We start from the raw sequence: 27368 nt of genomic DNA on the forward strand, positions 1-27368 counted from the left end.
AGAAATGGATTACATTTCAGAATAAATTTCTGTGAAAAGTGGTAACAAAATAACCTTTAAGGACATTGGACAGTATTTGACCTACTTGCAGATGCAACTTTTGCAACAAAAAGTCAGTAATATAAAAAAATAACAAAAATATAAGGTCCTTCCATCAAACACATGTGTGCAATGACAGCTAAATGGTTAATTCCTAAGATCTCCACAATGGATGATACATACAGCACCTCAGCACCTATGTCTCGTTCCCCCATCCCTTCCATCTTCTATGCATTTGTAATATATGGTAAGCCACTGTGGTCAGGAAGCAGCATTTTCTAATATTATAAAATTATTTTCTAAGATTAGAAATTAATTTTTAATATCAGAAAAACATTTTCTAATAACAAATTTTTTTCATATCTGCTAATATTAGAAAATCATCATCATCTGTAGGTGAAAGAAGTGTAACTTTCTTTATGGGGCACAAGAAATGGTCCCTCACATAGAGGCTTGCAAGGTATGGCGAGATGAATTATGTCCCTTGTTTATCAATACATCTTTAAAAATTATGTCCCTTGATTATCAATATGCCTTAACAATGCAATGAATACTTTCTATGTGCTTTAGAAATAATGTAAACCGTGATCCTCATAATCAGAAATTATGTTTCATCTAAATAGTAGTATGAACATGTTGTACTTAACCTTTGACCCCAAAATTGGTAGGCACCTTTTTTGTCTCAAATGCAGTCCATCCATAAAGGATGGTCTTGGTATGTGGCATAAAATTTGAGTTATTTTGTTGAAACCAATTTCTTTCTTCGAGTACCTATGACTTGTATCTTCACCTTGTAACTCCAAAATCAACAGGCACCTTCCTTCTCACCAATACGGGGCCCTGAGTGGCCGAGTGGTCTAAAGCGCTCTCCGTTACGGATCACTGCCATCTCACCTCTGTCTGCGTAGGTTCGAGTCTTGGATTCGGCCAATGTGGGTATGTGAGAAAGCTTGCCAGTAGCTTCTCAAGGGTGGGTTCTTTCCAGGGATTTCCCGGGTTCTTCCTCCACCACTAATACTGGCCGCCATGTATAGCCTACCGTGTGCTGAAAAATGGTGTTAAACCCTACAACAACAATTCTCACCAATGCAGTCTATCTAGAAAATTAAGTCAAAGTGTGTGATACAAAACTTAAATATTTTTTGTGGAAACCCTTTTTCCTTCTTTCAGTCACAGAGACCTTGACCTTTGAATAAGTTTCTTTCTCATCTCAAGTGCAAACAATCCACAAGGTTTGGTCAAAATATCTGCTAAAGAGCTTATGATATCATTCAGAAATCATATTTCTTCTTACACTCAATGTGACCTTGACATCTGACCCCAAAATCAACAGACATCGTTCCTATGGAAATGAAAGTCATTTTTACAAAGCCTGACCATGGTAATCCAGTATACATTGTCAAGCTACTGCAGATGCTGTTTTCTTCCTTCTTTCAGCATTTGTGACCTTGACCATTTACCTTTTTGAGTCTGAAATCAGTAAGTTCTCTCCCTTGCTCAAATGCAAGCTACATTTAAAAAAAATGAGTAATAGTAGACTGGGGAGAATTTGAGTTATTGCGCGCAAAAACAAAATAGAGAATACATAGACATGGAATATAAAAAGAAAATATTATTTTTATTTTTATTTTTATTATTATTATTATTAACAAAAATAACTGCCATTTGGCTTTTCATCATTATCATCAGAGGCAGCAGCAGCAACAATAAAAACAATTAAAACAGCAACACTAACATCACCAACACTAACAAACAACAACAAGAAGCACAACCACTAGGTATTTATATATGGAATGTCACAGGGCAGTTACCATTGCCCATTATAGAGTAAGTTTTATGGCATCATAATGGTACAATGCTGGTTCCAATAAATAAAGAACAGCACTGTAGTCAGAAAGATAATTGTGGTTATTGGGATCCTGATTAACATCCACCTGTGGCCATGTATACTACAAGCAGTCTAGCTAATTTGATTTATTTGTAACAATGATGCTTGGCACATGCTGAACTTATGTCCATTCAACATCAACTGATGGATTATTTATGATAAAACACTCAAACATAACTGAAGAGATTGTTGTTGTTGTTGTTGTGGGGTTTAACACCATTTTTCAGCACACGATAAGCTATACATGGTGGCCAGTATTAATGGTGGAGGAAGAACCCAGGAAAACCCAGGAAAGAACCACCGACCCACGAGAAGCTACTGGCAAGCTTACTCACATACCCACATTGGCTGAATCTGAGACTCGAACCGGCGCAGACAGAGGTGAGATGGCAGTGATCCGTAACGGAAAGCTCTTTAGACCACACAGCCACTTGGGGACCCACAACTGAAAAGATAACTTGGCTTTAAAACTACACCTTCAGGTATGCAGTAAACATATCAAAGAGTCAAAGTGGGCACTAGTTGTGAAGACTAAACAGAATGAAGAAAGGATTTTTAAAGTTTTGGCATTGAAGGTCTGTTTACTTTTAAAAAGAAAAGTATCCACATGACTTCCAAAGCTAACCACAAGTGTAAAATGTCCTATTTAAACTAGATGATTCCATTCTTCTTGAAGTTAATGTCTTTATAAATCACATTAGGAGTGGATTTTATGTAGTATATGTAGAAACCTCCAATGATTTTGTAACATATCAGAAGGGAAATAGGTTTGTACAGATTTTCTAATATTAGTAAATAGATATTTTTGTCCATATTGGCATGCCATTGGGATTTGCCAAAAGCTACTTTAAGTGCAATGTAAAAGAATTCATGTTTTATCTGTAGAAAAATTTCAATGTGAATCTCAGAATGAGAGTAAATACAAATATTCATAACCAACTCTAAAATAATTAACTTACATACAGTCAATGTAAACATAGAAGAAAAATATCCTTCCCTTGTAGGCTCAATTAAATAAATACAAGGGTCAGCTGCCTAACCACACGTACTGTAAGTACTACTGTGAACCATTTCTACCAAATGTTACGTGCCAAGTACTACTGTGATCCATTTCTACTAAATGCTACCAGCAAGTACTACTGTGACCCATTTCTACTAAATGTTACCAGCAAGTACTACTGTGATCCATTTCTACTAAATGCTACCAGCAAGTACTACTGTGAACCATTTCTACTAAATGCTACCAGCAAGTACTACTGTGACCCATTTCTACTAAATGCTACCAGCAAGTACTTCTGTGATCCATGTCTACTAAATGCTACCAGCAAGTACTACTGTGATCCATGTCTACTAAATGCTACCAGCAAGTACTACTGTGAACCATTTCTACTAAATGTTACTGGCAAGTACTGCCATAACTATGCCAAACCATTTAACTTAACTTCCATGTAATAAAGCATTGATCATGATATCATGTGTGCGTGCACACACACACACACACACACACACACACACACACACACACACACACACACACACACACACACACACACACACACACACACACACACACACACACACACACACACACACACACACACACACACACACACACACACACATACATAGGGAAGAACTGCATCATATTTATAAAACCAAAAGCCCTTTATGCAAAGATAGGCTAAATTCTGTTGAGTGTTTAAAAAAGTCATATCAAGGTTTTTCTGTTTTTTTTGTAATGGCAATCATAAGTGATGACAGTCAAGCAGCATTTGTAAAACTTTCAACTTTTTTATTCAGTGATGCTTACTGTTAAATTTGGTAAACTTTTGTTCAACAACTTTGAAATAGAAGTCCTTTAAAGATTGTTCTATTTTAGTAACATGACCATATCAGAAGGCATATAAGTACCATTTGAAAAGCCTTCTGGTGAGGATGCTTCATGCCAAGTTTTGGCTGCAATTGGTCCAGTGGCTTTTGAGAATGTGTTGAAAATAGCAATTGTTGATGAATGCACAATGAATACAAGGTTGTACCATAAGATTTTCTTTTGATTTTCTTTTGAGCCAGGATATTTATTTTCATCCCAAGATATTTTTTTAATTTAATTAGATATAATTTCTACAAATCAGAGCATTTTCTCAAACTACAAGAAATTGTGAACCGTAAATTCTATTTCCAAAACCTCCAGGCCCCTCTCCCAATGGTTCATCTCTGACAAATTATGAATGCAACAAATATGCTCTGCTGGGGTCCCAAATGAGGTCCCCAAAAATTTGTTACTGGTAATAAATGTGCCTAAAGGTGCAAAATTTTGAAAAGATTATTTTGCAGTACATTCTGTTATGGTCAGTGTGACATATAACCATTATGATTGACATATGTGGGGTGTGTGATTGGGATTTTTAACATAGCTTTAACAATTTTTCAGTCATATCGCTACAATGTCTGCAGTGTGGCAGTTTATAGTGATGTCTAGCACTGGGGCATCATGCCGCAGACATGTAACATGATGTCCCACCCAGTCACATTATCCTGACACCAGGCCGACCAGTCCTAACACTAACCTCTTAATGCTCAGCACCTAGCAAGGCAGCTGTTAGTACCATTTTTGTGTCTTTGGTATGACTCGGCCAGGGTTCGAACCCATGACCTCCTGCCTCCAAGGTAGACACTCTAACTAATAGGCCACCGGAGCGGTTGATTGACATATGGGCTAGACTGGCAATAATTTGGCAGCTTTTGATGGCTTACCTTTATTTTTTGGAGGCATAAGTGTATTTGAATTGGAGTCTATTGGGAAACAACAAAACTGAGACAAACCAGAGCCTAATTTGTTGGGAAATTTTGAACCATTTGAAACAGGTGTCATAAAATTATATTTTCCAGAATAGGTATTAATCAAGGCAGTCTAGAGAGTATTGGTCATACTTTGATGGGAGTGCTAAAAATTTTGGCAGTTAGAAAAAGCAATCACGATTGGCTAAGCTAAATGAGAGTGTGTGTTTTCCATTGAAATTCAATGTTTAAGTAATCTCCCTCACAAAATTTGTTAGTCCCAGTTTTTCTGCTAAAAGGATAAGCTGGTTCCAAGATCAGTAAAAAGTACATTTTTCATTAAATAAATCATCCAAGGAACAAGGGTCTGGAAGATTTTGAGATACCTGGAATCAGAGAAATATTCGGTTTCATGGAAAGGCATAAAGGTATTGTCTCAAATACATACATAATGCATTGATTTAATTTTGCAATTATTTATCAAATTTATTCATTTTAAATTTATACTTCAATTTCTCCTTGAGTTCAGAAAATAATCATGCATTCATGGTCTTGAATGTTATATGATTTATGTATTGAAAGAATGTCATACAATATTTCATTGATATGAATGGGTTCAGATTCAGTGGTTTTGTATGTAACAGAAACCATGTATCATAGGATTTTCATGCATTACTCTGACATGATTTGTGAGAGTTACTTTACCTATCTTAAATGATATAGATCAGGCATGTTAAGAATTGATTGTACTAAATGTCAATGAATTGCTTTTTGGCAAGTAATGTAGTTAGGACAAGGAGTTAAGTCTGTTAATTCATCTGTGTAATTAGGATTTTTAATTCTTTTCAACTGAAAATCCATGGTGATAGCATTAGGAACATGTATCAACTAATATAATTTAGCTGGTAATTTATTGAGGTATAATAGTTATCAAAGAGGTCTAGTTATGTCATAGTTCTAGTTAAGAATGTGAGTAGCTGCTAGAAAGACATAATTCAAATTATAAGGCTGTTTTTGTGTATTAAATCAGGTTGCAAACTGACCATAACCTTCTGTTGAATTATGATAAAACAATATCTGATGTAAAAAGAGTGGGAATATTGTTTGATCCCAGAAGGGAAAAACCTGACACAAATTTAGGTTGGGTATTATATTTTATTTGAAAGAAAAATAGCTCCATAACTGTACTTCACACTGGAAAAAAACCCACAGTCTACAACTAAAATAGTTGATGACTTAAAGAAGCTAAAGGAAGGAGAGAGAGAAAGACAAGAAATATGGCAACCCAGACCTATAACCAACAGTGATGTGGAAAAAATTGGAATCAACCAGGTGATGCTGACATGACAGCAATTTGAGTTTGATCAGTCACTAGATTATTTGATGAACGGTTAAATGAATTTTGCATAAATTTTGTAACTCTATTTCTAAGAGAAAGTGGATCATTCAAATGTCATGTTCAATTTCATTTTGTTTATGTAATTGATTAAATTATTATATTTTACATATAGAGGCTTGTGTTGTTATATTCTATATCTCTGCTCAGATCTCTGTTATTCCATCTATTAATTTCATATTTGATTTTATTGTTTACTCGATCCAGTCAATAACACCATGGTCGATCATCTCCATGATAACAATAACCAAAACATCCCAAGGAGTGGGGATCTCACATCATCCCACCTCTGACAATGTTGTTTTGCTATACATCAAAGACATGGTCAGACCCATTCAGTGATTAACCAGTTTACTGATCAATACTGATCTGGAAACACAAATCATCAAGAAGAATGATCATCAACATTATCTATCTACATTCTTGCATTTGTTGAACATAACAGTTGCAAAGTCATATTAAATATGCCAGTTTCCATCCAATACACAAACAGCAAAATGAGCAAAACAAAAAGATATATCTGAAAATAAACTTACCAATATCTTAATAATGACTTTATTTCCACAATTTCTGGAAGTCCTGTCTCTGCTTACATGTGTAATTTTGTTCTGATCAAAGTGCACATACTTCAATAAAACTTTCGTTATGTGACCTGTAGTTTAGTAGAAGGAAATTATGAATGAATCTGTCAAAACTTCACTTGATGTATTACATACCACTCCTAGAAGTGCACTTAAACACTACCAAGTTGTACACTTAATCAATCAGAGAATCCAACACAAATTAATATAAGTATTAATGACATGCAATTAACTGATGAAAACACAGAAATTGATTATTCAAGAAACTTGATGCTGCTTTATCTATAGAAGCAGGAAGACCAGTACAAAAAGCTCAAAAAGTAAACAAATATGGTCTAGTGTAATTTGATTGCATGCATGCATGCATACATACATACATACATACATACATGCATGCATGCATGCATGCACATACATACATACATACATACATACATACATACATACATACATACATACATACACATATACCTACCTACCTACATACCTACATACATACATACATACACACATACATACACACATACCTACCTACCCACCTACCTACCTACCTACCTACATGCATGCATACATACATACATACATACATACATACATACATACATAAGACAATATATTTTATCACAGACTTCACCTTATAATTTAAATCACTGGTTTATAGACATCATAATACTTTAATGCTAAGGATGGAAACTTGGAAACTTCTTGTACCATTAAATCTGTTTGGAATTTCGTTTGAATTCAAAAGTTCAAACATTCCAAAATAAATCTCATAATTAATATTCTAAATAATGAAAATATGAAATTAAAAATATATAAAAGGATGCAAATAAAATATTTTCCAAGTCTGATTCCGTCTTTGTCTCACCTATGAATGACAAAATGTGAGTATCAATCGGGCTCACACTACTAGTGTTGTTTGTTTTTATGGTTTTAACACCATTTTACAGTACATGATCAAGGTAAGTATATAACAGTTTATTTATAGAATTACACTGAAATACTCACTGTAAATGGTGGACACTGAATATTTAACTGTCTTATTTCACTTAGTCAATCATCCTTTTTTTAAATGATAGTACAGTTTGTGTATGTTTAATTTCCTTCAAATAGACATCAATACCAAAATATTTCTGTCAATAGTTTTTTGTGTGATGAATCAAATAAAAAAGTTTTGTACATTTTTATTATCCATGATGCTCTCTTTTTTTTAATTGGTAGATGAGTACAACAAACTGCAGGGTAAGCAAATTCTATGCTCTTAAATTAGGGTACAGCATTTCAAATAGCTACAAACTGCTAAAACAAGCAAATAAAAAAAGAGGGCATCAACTTAGATTAGTTCTTTATAATTCATAAAAGAATTATTAAAGTTGTTGTTGTTATTCTTCTTCTTCTAATTCTTCTTCTTATTATTATTATTATTAATATTATTATTATTATTATTTAGGCATCTTAGAACATTTAGGTCAAAAGCTTTGACATACACGTCACTGCAAATAAAACATTCTTATTAAGATAGTACAGAAATAATAATAATAATAATAATAATAATAATAATAATGACAACAATAACAATAATAATAATAATAATGACAACAACAATAATAATGATAATGACAACAATAATAATAATAATGACAACAACAACAATAATGATAATAATAATAATAATAATAATGACAACAACAACAATAAATAATAATAATAATAATAATAATAATAATAATAATAATAATAATACTAATGTCTTGATATTCAGAGGGGCACCCAGTTAATTTACAAAACTAATCTCCCTTGGGGACCCCTATTACATACACGTATTTACAGGTGAAATTTCAAACAGGCAATGTACAAGTATTTACAAATACCGGTAATATTATTGCATGAATATAAACTTTGGTGGGGGGAGAGAAAAAAGGAAATGATAAGAAAATGAGGAGGAATACAAGAAAATACTTATTAATCATTGCTTCATCATGTAACCTACAGCATACAGATTAATGAAGAGTATTAATTAATGTTACCTCCTTCACTGATTTTGGCAAACTAGTTATCAGTGGGCCAGAATATGCCAACTTTTCTTAAATAGTTCTTGTCTGGATTTTGGAGATTCAAAATTTTTAGTTGAAACAGACCATAATATGGTTGAAACTGGAATTATCTGCTGTGGATTGACAATATTCTGGAGATAGTAACATCTTAATTGTTTTAAATCTTCAACACAAGTTTAGATTTTTTCATCAATATCCTTTCCTTGATTAATCCTAGCTGATCCATTGGTTGCCCTGCATTTTTATAATTTTCACTAAAATTATTCCTCAATGCTTCTTTTTGAAGTAAGATTAATTTGTTTAAATATTGCATTCACTTATTTATAAGTCACCATGAATGGCAAACAAGACAGACCCTGATCCGCCATTGTAACATACACTGGCAAATTGATCTCTGTTGTGTTCAACTGATTGCTTCCTATCAAACTGCACAGACCCATATCTGCCAGCACATTATGCAATAACAGGTGTGTGTCTTTGCAATTTGCAGAGTTGAATCAGCTTATAAACAGGTATATAAAGTAGGCTGGCAACAGTTAATCTCTACTTGAACTTTCCATGAGAGTTACAGTCCAAAAGAAAACATGCCAACAAAATACTCTATTTTGATAACCAGTCCTAATAACAACTGCAAACCTCAACACTAAACAGCTTAAATTTGGATCTGGGTTGCCATAAACTTTGTAATTACACTTGTAACATTTCTATATCAGAAATAACATCAGAAAGTCATTAGGCCAAGACAAAAATATGTTTCCTATTGCACTTGTTTTGAAATTATGGTAAAAGCATTATATATATTTAATGTTAAATTTTGTGATCCTTTTCTTTACTATCTGACTGCTTCGGTGGCCTAGTGGCTAAAGTGTCCGCCTTAGATGCGGGGATCGCAGGATCATACCATGGTCGAATCATACCAAAGACTTATAAAAAGGGTACTAACAGCTGCCTTGCTTGGCACTCAGCATTAAGAGGTTAGTGTTAGGACTGGTTGACCTGGTGTCAGGATAATGTGACTGGGTGGGACATCATGCTACATGTCTGCGGCATGATGCCCCAGTGCTAGACATCATTATAAACTGTCACATGCAGAATTCATAGTGATATGAATGAAAAACTTTTAAAGATGTGTTAAAAATCCAAAACACACATACATATACACACTCCTTACAAAGGGGTGAAAAAGTGCTTGGCTCTGAAATGAGAAAGAGGGGTGTTCAGACAACTGGAAACATATTTTTGTTTGGCCCTAGCAGCCAGAAACTTACTGGTAGGCATGGTTCATTGCCAGACAAATAGACAAATACATAGTGTGCTTAACATTACAGCTGACAAGGTATATAACAAAGGCAGCTATGTCACTTTACTGTCTTCATTTAAAGCCTTTATATATATATATATATATATATATATATATATATATATATATATATATATATATATATATATATATACACTCTGTTTACTGACCAATTTGCCAATTACCAACCATAAACAAATCTTTCTTTCATTCGAACACATCTGCAAATGTACCATGCTTTCTGATCTGTCAAACATCAAAACTTTGCAACAGTAAAATCAACTATATATTACCAAACACTTTGATGCCATTGTGATGTCAGGACTCTTCCCATGATGCATTGGCACATATGTGTCAGTTTTCAGCAAAATTTTCCAAAATGTGTTACAGTGTAGATAATTGTCTTGTATTTGAGGATTTAGGGACATTAATGGGCTTTTTAATGTCTTTGGTTTCGGGGTTTTTATTGTGTACAAAATGTCTAAAAGTTTTTAATTAATTTGGTATCAAAATGCCTTATTGAAAAGTGGATCAGCATCATTTGTGCATACTGAAAGGTTTTATGCCAAGATGCATTCAGTCAAACCTGGTGAAATTTAGTAATTCAGGTTTTGAAAAGAAACCATTTTATGGATTGCTTTTTACTGTTGTTTTTTTTAATGAGGCCAATTTAATTGAAGATTGACTTCATTTATATAAATCTGAAATACCTTCTTATGTATTATGATGCTTTCGGTCAAATTTTGGTCAAATTGAAAAAAAAAAGAATCAGCTTAAAGTTTTTACCTATTTTTAGCAGCAGTGGCCATATCTAATGGCATACTGGCATCATTTCTATGCAAACTGAAAAGGTCTTCATGCTAGGATGCTTTCAATGTCAAATTAAACCCAATTCCGTCCAGCATTTTTTGGTAAGTTAATTAAAAATATTTCTTTTTTTTACTAACAGTGGCCACATTTTATCACAGACAAGCACCAGTTTTGAACAAAATGGAAACAGCATTATGCCAGAATGCTTTCTTTCAAACTTGGTAAAATTTAGCTTGGTGGCTTTTGAGCAGAAGTCATTTTAATTTACTTATAGTTTAAGTAAAGGTGGCTTTGTTGTCAATTATTTGGAAGCATTTGTAAAAATATGAAGGTCTTCATGCAAGGATGCTCAAGGTCAAATTTGCTCAAATTTTGTGAAGCATTTTTTGAGAACTATTTTTCATACCACTGACACTTTTTATAGTAGATCTGCATAATTATTAGGTCTTCAAGCCAGAGTGATTTTGTCAAATCTGCTCGAATTCTGTTGAAAGGATTTTTTATGGAAGATATCATGCAATTTAAACATGGTTTCTAAGAAGTTGTTCAAAGTTGGGGGAAGGAGGAAATTTTAGTCATGTGACATATTTGATGGCAGAACAGCATCATTTGTAATAAATCTGAAAGAGTGTAAAATCAAATTCTTTTGAGCTGTTTTAAGAAGAAATAATTTAAAGGATTTTCTATTTTCAGTGATTGTGGCTGTATCTGATGACAGATTAGCACCATTTGTAAAAACCTAGAAAGAACAATATTATCAGAATGTATTGTCAAATTTGGTCACATTTTGTTGAGCTGTTTTTGAGAAATCATTTAAAGTTTCTTCATTTTTACTTTAACAGCATCTGCAAATTATGGCAAATCAGCATTATTTAAATCAGTTTGAAAAGCCTTCACTCCGGGATGTTCTATACCAAGTTTGGTTCAAACTGGTCCAGTGGTGTTTGTCAACAGGTTGAAAATAGTATTTGTTGACAAACAACACATGGAAAATTATAAGTTCAGTTCACAAGTATCTACCCTACAACACAAATAGATCATTGCAAAAGAGTTCAATTACTCTGGAAAATAATGGATGATACACAACCGATGTACGACCATAAGACAAAATCACTTAGCATTACAGTCAGATGGGCAAAAACTTAAGTGTTTCTCTACTCAAAGGAACAAAAGAAAGATAACTTTATAAAGTATTTTTGAATATCAACTTTTTAACCCCTGGAGATTCTTGTCATTTTTGCTTGAAATTGTGGCAGGAAATGCATTTTTGTGGTTACTTCTGAATACATCTGCTTCTAAGAGACTTTCATTTAGCTATATGTCTAGCTGTGTTAAAACCATTATTTTGGATTGGTTGTTTTGCTCATGCATGTGCAGAAGGGTAAAAATTATTACTTATTGGACCCATCATTTTCACGTTTGCAAAGTTTTTCCTGTCTGTGTGCAGTTCAGACTGGTCGGATTTAAATATCAGACCAAAAAGCCTAAAATCTGGACACAAACTCTGGTTTTGACAAACCAGTAATTTCTGGCCTTCAAAAAAATAGGGTTTCAAAAATAGTGTATTTCCCACCGTAATTTGGAATGTGAATAGAAAGTGTACATTATTCAGTGTCATTGTAGAACTACATATGTCTACTTTTCTGTAATACTACCCACACTGCTGCATCTTTGTTAATGGTACAGAGATTGAAAGTAGGGTACAACCTCATGACATGGCACATGGTGTTAATAAGTTAAATAAAAGAGACAATGCCATAATGATACTTCTGAGAGGGGAAATATTACTGCAGTATTTACAGAGACTACATAGCCAAAGACTGAGTTACAGTTTAATGTTTGTTTTCAGCAGGGAAAAGATGAAAGTTTTTAGAAGAACTTCGTTTCACATTTACTGATGGGTATTTGGAATGCAAAATCACACAATATGCATTTAATTTCAGCTTTAAAGACTCAAAAGTCATTTTGTAGTATCCGTTACTGAATTAGTAACTAAATATTAGTGCTACAGGCTACCCATACTTTCCATCCCATAATGTTTCCATCCCATAATGCAGTGCATATAATTTAATTCAATTCAATATCTCTTCTTTATGAAATATCCATATGAACATGCTATGTACAACTACAAAATCGAAGAAAAGTCACGAGGCATTTTGGGGTTTTACACTTACATATAAGGTTTGCTTTTTAATTTTATGAGTCCATCAAAGAGACAACAAAACCAAAGCTGACATGGTGTGAACAACCAAACATCAAAAACTGCATGCATATCCTAATGTCATACACTGGTTATCAACAAGTATGAGACTGGTATTTTAGAAAAGTTTCAATTCAGGATGCAAAATTAATGGCATGTAAGAAGGTGTAACTTAAGGTAATATGCATGAAATGTGTGAAAAAAAAGGAATTTAGTTTGTACGTTGCATAGAATTTGTTACATTATTTGCTTTAAGAATTTTCTACACACATTTTATATATGAACTGATGGTGCTGTTTTTATGCTTGATAGCACATAAAAAAATTCTACAGTAGAATAAAGAAGTGTATGATAGATGCAGAAGTAAAAGGAAAAAAGTAATTACATTAGGGATAGGTAACTATTTATTGCCTTGAAAGTGTGTACATATTCCACAAGGATCACAGTGATGAAATGAAGCTGAATGAAGGAACTTAGCATGAGTACATCAGCATAAAAAAGAGGCAAAGATGAAATATATGAATGTCTTTTGAGTACAGCAATACAACTGCATAGCATCGTATGCTGACTCTTGCATCAGGTTTCTCACTTTCAGCTTATTTCAATACTGAATATGTTATGGTTGTTAAATTTGTAAAAGTCATGGTTCATCAAGTAACTATAATACTACCAGATAATCACACTTTTCTTTCATTAATGAAAATACATCCTTATGTAGGAGTATTACCAAAGGATTATTTTAAGTACAACTATGTAACACTGAATGTTTTATATATATATATATATATGCCTAGCCCATTGCAATGGAAAAAGCATTTTATATAATTTCATGCATGATTTGTTGTTGTTGTTGTTGTTGTTGTTCTAGGGTTTAATGCCATTTTTCAGCACAAGATAGGCTATACATGGCGGTCAGTATTAATGGTGGAGGAAGAGCCCTGGAAAACCCAGGGAAGAACCACCGACCCACGAGAAGCTACTGGCAAGCTTTCCCCACATACCCACGCTAGCCGAGCCTTGGACTCGAACCCATGCAGACAGAGGTGAGATGGCAGTGATCCAGAACGGTGAGCGCTTTAGACCACTCGGCCACTCGGGGCCCCCCATGCATGATTTGTAGAAAACTGAGAAAAATATCAATTTCAAAATGTACAATACTTGCTCTGGAACCATTTATCTATCAAAATAATAAAAAAATAATTTCCTAATATTATTCCTAATATTAAACTCCTATATTATACAATTTTGCAATCTTAAAAGATTCTGAACAACTGTACAAAGGGGAATAATCCAGCATTAATCATGAAGTGGACCATACATTAAAGGAAAATACATATTTTTACACAAAGTATATTATATCCAAACTCTGGCTCCAAGGAACAGGGATTGCATTATATTGTTGGGCCAATATCATATGTTTCAAATAGTGGCAGTAGTTAGAGAATCCTTAGAGAGTCTTCTTCATTAATTTTCCAGGTATTTTGAGCCTGCTTTTTCCCTTAACTTGATGAGAATCCTTTGTTGGACTGTCTTTCTCATACTTACACAAACAGATATAATTTAATAACTGAATATTGTACGTGTCACATGCCCTGTAAATCGAAGAGTTCTTCTCCTAGAGTGTAAAACAAGTGGATTTCCTTCAGCTTTCTTCGCTGAAGATGAATTGTCGAGTTTGTGATGTGTTGCATCAAGTGAACCCAAGATGGATTGTTCATATTTCAGTAAAATTATGCTATTAGCAATGAAGTAGTGTAGCTAGATACTACAAGTTCTTCTAATTTAAAAGCAGAACACATATAAAGAAACAGAGACAAACAGATTTATTTCCCTTTAAAAATATATAATTCATTAAATATTTATCAATGAAGAATATAAATAATGTTATAATTAGAACTTTATAGATATGCCTGACAGTATCCAAATGGTTAAGTCAATGGATGCACATACATTCCCATTTTCATAATAATGTCTGTAGTTAGTACTTGAATCGTTTTAAAATGATTGGTCAATGTCTTTGTAATTTTGAAATTTTATATATCTTAACTCCTCCCTGAGACACAACTGGAGAGAGGCAAAAATAAAACCCCTATCGAACTTGACTATCATATGAAAACCAAACTTTGTTGACCATATATGCTTATTTACAAGTTCAGTCCAAATGCACACTTCACAAACCCAGATCAGCTGCTGCATGAGGCACTGGCAGATTCAGGTCTCACCCCACTTTTTTTTTTAAAAAGGTATTCAGAAGAACAAGCAACATAGACCATGATCTGTCAACACATTATGCAGTGGCAAATCAAGGTCTATGTTGTTTGTGGCTCAACTCGAATTATAAGTGAGTGTATATTGTAGTTTTTACCCAACAGTTTAGGGATGGAAAGAATTACTGATAGGAGGACGTTCTGACTGATCAAGCTGGTTCAATATCACAGATACAAGTCTCACTGTACCTGGTTGTTGTCATAATGTCATTACCAGTTCAAAGCCATACAGGTGTAAGTTTTGATGGGGAAATGACATCAATACATTGTGTTTAGTTTCTACACTTTGAGCAATATTTTTATTTTTGTGATGAGTGGAATTTATCAACAGTCAACAACTATAAAGTATATGTACTTAAAATGTACGTAAGCAGAGAGAACAAGACACATAAGCTGTCATGTGCCAAGTGCATCTCTTAACAGAAATTGATAACAAACACATTTAAATATTATTTCAATGTATGTAATCAATCTTTATTGAACTGTTAATAGAAAGGCACAACTAAACAGAAAACTCTCTTTTTTCCCTTCTGTGAATTTTACTTCTTCTATAATGGATTTATTCAAAAAAATGTTTTATTTTTCAAACAAGGCTAACTTAACTTTTTCAGTTTATTCCTTTATGTGATACCACTGTGATACACCTTAAACCAAAGTGATTATCATATGTTATCATGATACAAAATGGCTGCCAATGCCCAGCTCTAACTGAATTTGATCGATAGATAGATAAATGAATAGACAGTTTCAGGTATTATAATAAAAAGCTCAATGGATTTAATATCATTTTTTTATATAAAGCACGTTGATAATTACTGAGTTTGAAATACACAGCAAGAAAAAGCTATACTTGAATCATTACTTGGAAACATCTGGGATCCGTGCCTTGTAACCATACTCCAGTTATTCTAATAGACACCCTGGAGGTGGTGCAATTTCCAAAGAGGGTTTACTGAATACTGTATATCACCGTTTAACTGAAAACGGTTGTAAATTATGTTGTGTTTATATTTCTAACAGTTGTTGGATTACTCATGTACTGTCTTAATTATCTGTACACAACATCATGGACGTATACAGATCGATAAGCCACAATAAAGAAGGAATCTTTTGTGTCAAAAAAGAAAAGGGGGGGGCATTTTTTTTAGATGGGGGCTTCTGTTAGAATAGCTGTACTATATAGGATTGAAGAACACAACAAGACAAAATTGGACATATATCCAATAAAGACCCTGAATCAAACCCCATGGGATATGGAACTTGCCCCTGGATCATAGCTTGGAAACACTTTGAAAAAAAACTCCCACCCTATAATCCCTTTACAGCAGCCAAGAGTTGCTAATCCACTTTATTTCATACTGACCCTTGGCATGTGTAGCAAGCCCGAATAGTATCTCTGCTACACGATCTGATTGGATCCACTTTATTTCGTACTGACCCATGGCATGTGTAGCAAGCCTGAAAAGTATCTCTGCTACACGATCTGATTGGATCCACTTTATTTCATACTGACCCATGGCATGTGTAGCAAGCCAGAATAGTATCTCTGCTACATGATCTGATTGGATCCACTTTATTTCATACTGACCCATGGCATGTGTAGCAAGCCAGAATAGTATCTCTGCTACATGATCTGATTGGATCCACTTTATTTCATACTGACCCATGGCATGTGTAGCAAGCCTGAAAAGTACCTCTGCTACATGATCTGATTGGATACAGCTGAAAGAAACTGATCCAATCTGACTGCTCATTACATTTAGCAAGAAAGATAGTTGGGAATAAGCACAATGCCTTCTATTTAAGAAACAAGTATGCTGCATTTCAATTCTCTAATTTAAACTATGTGCACACATTTCTCTTTCTAGTCAGTGCATGTTGCCATCATGGAAATGATCATACTGAAAACCTAACAGGTCAAGTAACAGGCTCTCTGTCTAGTTAGATGATTTGCATTCTGTGAACAATAACAATTGATCCATGAGAGGGCACTTGTTCAAACCACTGTTTTGACTAAACTATATATGTGGCGAATCGATGTGGAACAAAGCTGATTGACAAACTCTGCAAGCATGTAACCATGTGTACATATGGAGGATATGAGCAGAGAAATTCACTAGTGCATCCAATAAGTTCATGGGTTAAGACTTGCGCATTGAGGACTTGTTTTGGCTCATAACTTGGAAACTACCAAGATGCCCACCTTATGACGAAATATACACACTAGAGATAAGAGACAAAGCCAGATATACAATGATAAGCAACTGAGCTAATTCTCATCTAAAAATGTATGCTGACATAGTAATTATTCATTGATCATTATACATGTATGTAGCTTTCAGAACCAAGTGTGGATTTTCTTTTTAAAATACTGTAACAACAAAACCTATGACTAAGTCTTGAATACAATTATTGGAATATTTACCTGAAGCTGACAGATGATTAAAGACACCACTGAAGTTTTAATAAATGCTGTTGTTCCCAATGTAGCTAAAGAATGCATTAAAAGATTTAGAAAAAATAAGCAAATGAATGCAAACCATGCATTTCACAATGATTCAACCCAATTATGGTCAAAATATACAAACGGGTTTAGCAAATATAAGACAATGTAAAATCTTTAATAAAAAATTTACTGCAATTATTTTAGTACTGTGATCTTTACCCCAAGATCACAGGGGCTAGAATGTTCATCGCAGAATGAGTATGTGTGCGATTTGGATTTTTAATGTAGCTTTAAATAAAATTCAGTCATATCACTTTGATGTTTACAGTGTGGCCGTTTATAGTGATGTCTAGTACTGGGGCATCATGCTGCAGACACATATCATCATGTCCCACCCAGTCACATTATCCTGACACCAAGCTGACCAGCCCTAGCGCGAACCTCTTAATGCTGAGCACCAAGCGAGGCAGCTGCTAGTACCATTTTTAGAAGTCTTTAGCATGACTCGGCTGGTTACAAACTTGTGACCTCCCACATCTGAGGCAGACGCCCTAACCACTAGGCCAATGGAGAGGTCTCATCGCATACTAAAGATAAAAGAATAAATTAATAAATAATTCCTGATGAGGAAAATGAAAAAATATCTAAGATCAAAGGATATTTCAAGACCATATATTTAGTTTTTCATATTCAAATAATCATTACTACAACAGCTTTAAGCATAATCTCAAAACCAAATTATTAACAACTGCAAATAAGATGTTGAGAATACTTTAAACCAAAAGTGTGTGTGTGTGTGATTTAGATAAAATTTTAATGTAACTTTAACAATTTTTCAGTCATATAGCTATGATGTCTGCAGTGTGATAGTTTATAGTGATGTATAGCACTGGGGCATCATGCTACAGACATGTAGCATGATGTCCCACCCAGTCACATTATCCCGACACCAGGCCAACCAGTCCTAACATTAACCTCTTAATGCTGAGCACCTAGCGAGGTAGCTGTCAGTACCATTTTTTTAAAGTCTTTGGTATGACTCAGCCTGGGTCTGAACCTGCGACCTCCTGCATCTGAGGTGGGCGCTCTAACCACTAGGCCACTGGAGCGGTAAACCAAAAGTAACATATTCAATGATTCTGCAATTTTACTTACCTTTTCATACAGCGAGTGGAACTCATTGTAGCGGCGGAAGATGAACCAAGACTTATCTTCCATCATGACCAAAACTTTGTACACCTGAAGAGAGAAGAGACCCTCAATCAATTTCCTGATATTTGGACAGTGAATTTTTTTAAACATCCTCTGCTTCTTCCTCTGTTTCTCTGGTATTACAATCTTCACCTTGTACATTTTGCACTTGAATACTAGCTTGTGTATGATGCACTATTCGCCTTGAATGGACATTTCCATTTTCATGCCAAAAACCATTCAAGCATCCCTAGCAATGAGCAAAATAGATCCAAAGTAACTTAACACAATAATAATCATACCAACATGTCATTTTCATCAACTAAACAAAAATCATCAGCACCCCTAATGTGATTTACTCCTGATGCATTTGTATTTTGGCACTGGAACAAATGCATATTTAAAAAAAAGTTTTGATTCTTGTACAAGTTATTGTTGAGGCTACGACATAGTAGCTAAAGTTATTGATCCTGATGTAACAGAATGGTATGGTGATGAAAGTTCGTAATGTGGTCATCCTACAGAAAACAGGTGCAGTCAAGGTTCAAGATAACAAGTACAGCATTTCGAGTATTATCATTTAAACATTCTTCACTCAGCTGTACAGGTGTTTGGTGGTGAAATTACACATATAGTATCAATCAGGTACATTAATGATTACTTCTTGTTGAATCTTTGGCAAGATGTGACACAATCAATTTAATATTTCCAGAGAAAAAAAATCCATGTAATTATTCTCAAAATATGGTTTCTTAAGTTTAATAAATTCAGCTAGTATATTCCATCCGCAATGAACTGTTCATTAAAAATGTGGGAAAATGTTTAAACACTGATGCACTCAAATGTAACTTGAAACCTAACATAACACTTTTATCCTTCTGAAACACTACTTCTCATCAATTCCATTTAGTGAATACCAGATTAAAATAGTCAGCATGTCAAATACACCAGAAAGGACATGTCAATTACACAAAACTGGTAACCTGGATATATACAACCATCTTAATCCAAAGTCTAAAGTACTGGCTAGCCAGTCATAAAATGACAGACCCCATTATAGCATTTTACTATTGTACACTTTCATGTAAATTGGTTCTGACCAGTCCTACACCTTGCAGGCATGACCAACTTAAGATTCCCATACCAGATAGACTGAGGTACCCAGCTGAACACAATAACCAAGATCAATTTTCACTGTGCTGTTAAACCTTAATTGGCTCATCATTTGCAATCATAGTTTTCTGGAAGTTACATGGAATAAATTGCCACCATCCTAATTTTCTCTTATATTTCATAATAGACTGTCCAGATAATTTCTACTATCATTCCCTGAGGCAAAAAAAGTACAACTATCTTATTATTCAATCTATAAAATCCCAAAAATAACCCAATAAGACATGAAAACTATATGTTTGTAAAAGACAGTTGTTCAGAATAGAAAGGTCATCCTATTAGCTGGATAGATATGGGGATTTTCTTTGGATTTGACAAATAATTATATGTAGCCAGATTCTCAGATTTGCATTGCATCTTAAACTGCTCCAAGTATCATACATATTTCCATGTAAGTCCAGTCTGGCTGCAAACAAGAAAGACACTGATCTACCAACACGCAATGTTCTGGCAGATCAGGGTCTATGCTGTTTGTTCTACTGCTTGCTGCTAACAGACTGCATGGACCAAGATCTGCTGGTGCATTATATGGAGGCAGATCGGGGTCTTTGCAGTCTGAAGTTGGATAGGACTATGAGTATATATGGTATGCTGACTTCAGTTGATAAACATTAATTATTACATAATTTATGTAATAGTGTGTGTGTGTGTGTGTGTGTGTGTGTGTGTGTGTGTGTGTGATTTGGATTTTTTACATAGCTTTAACAATTTTTCAGTCATATTGCTATGAAGTCTGCAGTGTGACACTTTAGGTGATATCTAGCACTGGGGCATCATGCCGCAGACATGTAGCATGATGTCCCACCCAGTCACATTATCCTGACACCAGGCTGACCGGTCCTAACACTAACCATTTAATGCTTAGTGCCAAGTGAGGCAACTGTTAGTACAATTTTTGGAAGTTCTTGGTATGACTCAGCTGGGATGACTCGGCCAAGGATCGAACCCATGACCTTCTGCATCCAAGGCGGACAATCTAACCACTAGGCCACTGGAGTGGTCATGTAATATTGCTTTAACCCATTTCAAATTTTTACTATCAGCTGATGAAAATATAAAGACATGATCTCATAAATTATTTTATTTAATTCGCTGATGCAATGTCTGTAGCTTTAGAATTGTACTTCGGAGTAACTTCATTTTACAATATAACAAGGGGGGAGCAGAATCCATTAAGCATTCAGGCCCACTGCATCGATGTGCTCTTGAGAAAGAAACTTAGCTCCTCAAAATGATATGGCAATATAAAGTGATTAAAGTGTCATTAAAAAAGTACTAAACCAAACAAAAGGTGATATGTTTTCACATTTACAATATTTGGTTTACCAAGCAATGCTAAAAAAATGATCATCTTTTTTCTTAAGTTTAATTCAAAGTTTTTGTTGAATATTTAAAAGGCTGCCACAATAAAAAATTTTGTTTTCTTTCTTGGAAATTAGCATATTCTGCAATAGATTTATTCAATAGTTTTCAGTCAAAATAAACACTCTTGTGTACGAGCCTCTATCAACCTGCATTCCTCCTTTGGATAATAATTGGACTTCTTAACCTGGGATGGCATTTGTCATTCAACTATCTCATAACAGACATCTGAATGACCCTCTAACCAATACAATAATCAGGTAGGTGTGTGTGTGTGTGTGTGTGTGTGTGTGTGTGTGTGTGTGTGTGTGAGAGAGAGAGAGAGAGAGATTTGGATTTTTAACATTGTTTCACACAAAAATTAACTCATATTGCTATGCTGCATACACTGTGGCACTTTAATTAGTGATGTGCAGACATGTAGCATTATGTCCCACCCAGTCACATTATCCTGACACCAGGGCACAAACCACTTAATGCTGAGTGCCTTGAGAGGTAGCTGTTAGTACCATTTTTATGTCTTTGGTATGACTAGGCCAGGGTTCAAACCCATGACCTCCCTCCTCTGAGGCATACACGCTAACTATTTAGGCCACAAGAGTGGTCCCTTGTAGGTGTAAATGTTTATCTACTCACACATGTTTGGGTTGAACAAACAGTTGGACAAAAACTCGTTTGATCATTCCTATATTTTCTAATATATAATACATTTACTATTTCAAAGCTTCTTTAACTTCAACATTTCTAATCCAAAAATCAACGTAAAACTTTGACTGCATATTTAAAGACCTCATTCAAACACCATCCTTTTACATGTGAAAAGCTTGGAATTCTGTGAAAATGTTATGTTAATTAATGGGCAGAACAATTGTTCTTCCAACAGGTCAATTAGGCTGAATAGCTTTTGGTAAAATTTGCTTCTTGCAAGTCCTGAGCCCAATCCCTTATACCGACTTATAAGTCAATGTAATCCTTCCAAGGTCAGTGACATCTTCTGGGAATTTTGTTGGGGTTATATTTAAGGGCTGAAAAAGAGCCCAGTACAAATATAAAATATTTTCCAATCATGTGGAATTCCTAATTACAGTAATTTACTTCCTAAAACACAGACCTCTCCAACTGATGTTGCTGCACCTCCCTTAGCAAGTCCTTATGCCGTAGCATCTATGAGTGTCTACTTTAGGAAAATGAACTGGTACATAGGATATACATGTACTATATTTATTGAATAACAAGACCAAACATGCTTGTTGATCACCCAATCCACACTCCATAATATTTTGGGTAAATATTTACTAACTAAAGATATTTATAACCATTATTATAAGTTGACCCCATGGGAAGTTCAATAGGCTAGCTGGCCCTATTGGCTTATGATTTGATAAACACAGCTCAGTAACTTTAATCTGACATCACAGGAAGTCTTATGTGAAAGCCTGATGTTGATATGATCATCAGTTTAAGAAGAGTAGGGATAACAAGATTTTCAACTTGGCCACTGTCACTGCAATAATGTATCTCCAGTGTGTGTGTGTGTGTGTGTGTGTGTGTGTGCACGTGTGTGCATGCATGTGTGTGTGTTTGATTGGTAGAAATATTGCAATTTTATAAATGTGTAGAAATATTGTCATTTTACACATTTGTAGAAATATTGCCATTTTTCACACTTGTAGGAATTATGCCAAAGATATGTGCCCATTTTGATTCTGTCTGGCATGAAAGCTTTTACCTTTAAAACTTGTCAATAAAATGTTTTCTACTCTTTTTGTGGCTTTCAATAAAATCCGAGATAAAGTGCAGATTTTATTTTTCTCTTCTAATTGTTTCTGCATGAAGGCATTATTACTTTACATAATTCATTCAAGGACTCAAGCTCTTTTTCTTTCAAAATATCCCTTGCAAACACAATAACAAATTTAAAGTACCGTACATACTCAAGCATAAATTGAATCACACTGCAAACTACACAGGCTGAGGTCTGCCATAACATAATGCACCAGCATATTTCAGTTAACATAATTTCTCAGGAGTAATGAGCAGAATAAACAGCATGAACCCTGATCTGCCAGCAAACTACACAATGGCAGAAAAGTGTCTATGTTGTTTGCAACTGGATCCAACTTATAAGTAAGTATATACGGTAATTATTATGCATACATTGTCTGTAACTGCATTCTCATAATTACAATGATGTTCTAATAAAACAGATCCCTAATATTACTTATTATTTTCTCATTTGGATGTATTTAAATAAAAGAATATTAGTAGATTCTCTCCAAATGGCTTTATTTCTTGCATTTTCAACTGTTTTATTCAATTTAGTTCATGGTATCATACTTATTTTACCATTCCATATGGAGCCAGGTGGTCTAAAGCACTCATCGCTATAGATGGATCACTGCCATCTCACCTATGTCTGCATGGGTTCGAGTCTCAGGTTCACCTATGTGGGTATGTGAGACAGCTTGCCAGTACCTTTTCATGGGTTGGTGGTTCTTTCCGGGGTTTTCCTGGGTTTTTCCTCCACCATTAATACTGGCCACCATGTATAGCCTATCCTGTGCTAAAAATGGCGTTAAACCCTACAACAACAACAGCAACCATTCCATACATGCCTTACAGACTGAAACTACCAATGAACTGGTACAGTGAAAAAGTACATGGTATATAGCACCGGGTTAAAAAAATACCACAGTAAACCAGCATATCATTAATACCATGCACCTCTAGCAGTCATGGTGGCTATAGCGGATCTCATACTGGCATCAATTTCACTTATGGTCAATTGGACATTACAAAAAATCTTGGAAAACCCAACAGCTATGACTATCCATCTTGGGAGTGGTAACAATATCAAGATTTTCAAGACAGCTGTTGCAGATGTATTGAAGGCCAAATCATCACCATTTTTCATCTGAATTGAACTAGACATGATAAGAAGTCTTCCAGTGAAATGCTGATATGAGCTTTGTTCAGAAGTAGTAGTGATAATATTTTCTAGCTGGCTTCTGTGGCAGCCATATTAAATGTCATATTGGCATCCTCCATTATCATTTAGGACCAATCAAACACCATATAAAGTCTTCTGGTGAAACTCCATGACAAAATTACTTTCTGTTCAAGAGGAATTAATTTATACAATTTTCAAGATGGCTGCAATGGTGGCTCTGTCGGATAACCAATCAGCACCATTTTCATTTAGAACTAGCCGTCATAAAATGATCATTCATTTCAGGGGGAGGACCAAAAACAAAATTATCTTTTGCAGCCAACACATTTTCTTTTAAATAATTCTCTAAATTTACTTAATAGCCTATGACTACTATAACAATGAAATATCAGGGATATAATCTGCGCTTACATAAAATAACATATTGTTATGGTTCATCAATTTCTAGGTCAATACAAATATTTTCCAGTATCAGCAACAAGGTGAAATAAACTAGCTGACACATAATAGAGTTAAAAGGTTGAATTCCTGTAGAAACAGCCATGTAAAGTTTTGCAAACACAACTGTTTTTCTGTTTTATTTGTTTGTCTTGTCTATGTTTTGCATTTGCATTTGAAAAAGACTCATTAAAGAATCGAAAACACTCAGGCTAGCTAGATACTAGTTTTGCACTGTTCGTTATATATATATATATATATGTATATATATATATATATATATATATATATATATATATATATATATATATATATATATATATATATTTATTTATTTATTTATTTATTTTTAAACTACCTACCTACCCTAATTTTAAAACCAGAGCAATAGGAAACATACATTTCTTTTGGCCTTATGTCAAATATATTATCATGAACCATTCAATAGATACATTCTCCCAAAATATAGACGTATAGACGTGTGTTGTACATTTTTCACCTTTGTTACTGCACAAGATGAAATAATTGCTGTTTTCATCTCTTCTTGTAAAATAGTATCAAGAAAAAACTTATCTTTCAGGTTTTGTTTCTCACTTTTCATCAATGTTTATTTGACGATTCATCCAAAAGATATTTAAATCATTTAAAGCGTTCTTAAGCTGAAATAATAAAAGAATTCTTGGCTGAACATGTCCTTGCCAAGTCAGGTTCTGTGGTTAGCATGCTGGACTCGGACTGAAAGGATAATGGTTCAAATCCTACCATCAAATTATTCTGGGTCAGCTTTGGTGGTTCTTCCTTACAAAAGACACTTTACTCCCTTGGGCAAGGCACTTTACACAAATGGCCTTGGCACTAAATAACCTACTTTGTGTAGCTGTGTCATAAAACACCTAATCAAGAAATTGGCATCTAACAAAAGTGTTTGGGGCCAAGTAGTCCAAGGTCCTCAACTTTACATATCACTGACATCTCACCTCTGTCTGCATGGGTTCAAGTCCAGGCTCAGCCAATGTGTGTATGTGAGAAAGTATAACCGTACCAACTGTACAACCCCAGGTAAGCAGAGCGTAAGGTGTAGGGAACATTGTATTCAGAAATAAAAAAATAAAATTAGCTTAAAAGAAGTTGTCTCTTGGCAACATGTGAGATTATGTTAATTCATATCCTAATCATATTTTGTATCTTGTATATTTTTTAAACTGAAAAATGGCATTAAATCAACACAAACATAACAAAACTAACAATGAGGACGATTCTTGACATCAAGCCTTAAACATGAGTGCCAATATTTTTAGTTTCCAGGCATATTCCATCATTATTCATTTGTGCTACTAGCTTAATTGCTCATCCTAGGATGGGAGTCATACAAGAAAGTTTCAACTTAAAATTTTAAAAAAAATGTATAAAAAATTAAAAATGGGAAGCAAGAGTTTAAAATAAAGTTTCAACATAAAAATTAAAAAGTATTTTTTTTTAAATTTGGGTTGCTGTAAGTTTTTAACTCATGACCTCTTATTTGGCAGATGAGAGCCATTAATGAATGTTTGAACATAAAAATACATAAAGAATTTTTTTTTATTACAAAATTGGGATGTGTGAGTTTAAAAGAAAATTTCAACATAAAAAAAAGGAAGAAAATGAGAGTGCCATGACTTTTTAATTCATAACCTCTTGTTTGGCAGCTTGGAGTCATAAAATAGTTTCAACATAAAAGTTAAAAAAGTAAAAATTATGAATAAGTTGACAAAATTGGGACGAATGGGTTTGAAGAAACTTCCAACCTTAGAAATATAAAAAAAAAGTATGAATAAATTTTGGATGCAACCACAATATTTGAACTCGCGACATCTTGTTTGGCAAGCATTACACAAAGAAAGAAACATGTCCTTATTTTTTTCAAGATTTTACAATATAGTTATGGAGATTGTGCACATCAACCACAATACTAAATATAAGTAACCTTAGTGTCTATGTTGATAATTATTATTTGTCTGCTTACTATCCTTGTCATTTGACAATAATATGAGGGTATTACAACTTTTCAATGTCTGTCTGTCTTTATTTCAATCAATAAATTATTCTGAAAACAAGTTATTTGCTGATGGCATTTTGACTACATAGCATGGCATGAATACTATAAATTCTGAATGCATAACATGGGATGAATACTGTAAATTCTGACTACACAGCATGGCATGAATACTGTAAATTCTGACTGCATAGCACAGCATGAATACTGTAAATTCTGACTGCATAGCATGGCATGAATACTGTGAATTCTGACTGCATAGAATGGTAGGAATACTGTAAATTCTGACTGCACAGCATGGCATGAATACTGTAAATTCTGACTGCATAGCATGGCATGAATACTGTGAATTCTGACAGCATAGCATGGCATGAATACTGTAAATTCGGACTGCAAGCATGGCATAAATACTGTAAATTCTGAATGCATAACATGGCATGAATGCTGTAAATTCTGACTGCAC

General features: G+C 34.2%; 1 protein-coding gene across 1 annotated transcript in view; it reads right to left on the reverse strand.

Moving 5' to 3' along the window:
• Window positions 1–27368, reverse strand: part of LOC149807571 (serine/threonine-protein kinase Sgk3-like) — a 232160-nt gene that overhangs the window by 130091 nt on the left and 74701 nt on the right. Inside the window, exon 3 of the mRNA XM_089967967.1 lies at window positions 18915–18998. Within this exon, the coding sequence (XP_089824093.1) occupies window positions 18915–18998 (84 nt within the window). The remainder of the gene's footprint in view (window positions 1–18914; window positions 18999–27368) is intronic.

Source organism: Sinohyriopsis cumingii, chromosome 1, assembly GCF_028554795.1.
Source record: "Sinohyriopsis cumingii isolate HCF-2022 chromosome 1, ASM2855479v2, whole genome shotgun sequence".
Lineage (NCBI taxonomy): Eukaryota > Metazoa > Mollusca > Bivalvia > Unionida > Unionidae > Sinohyriopsis > Sinohyriopsis cumingii.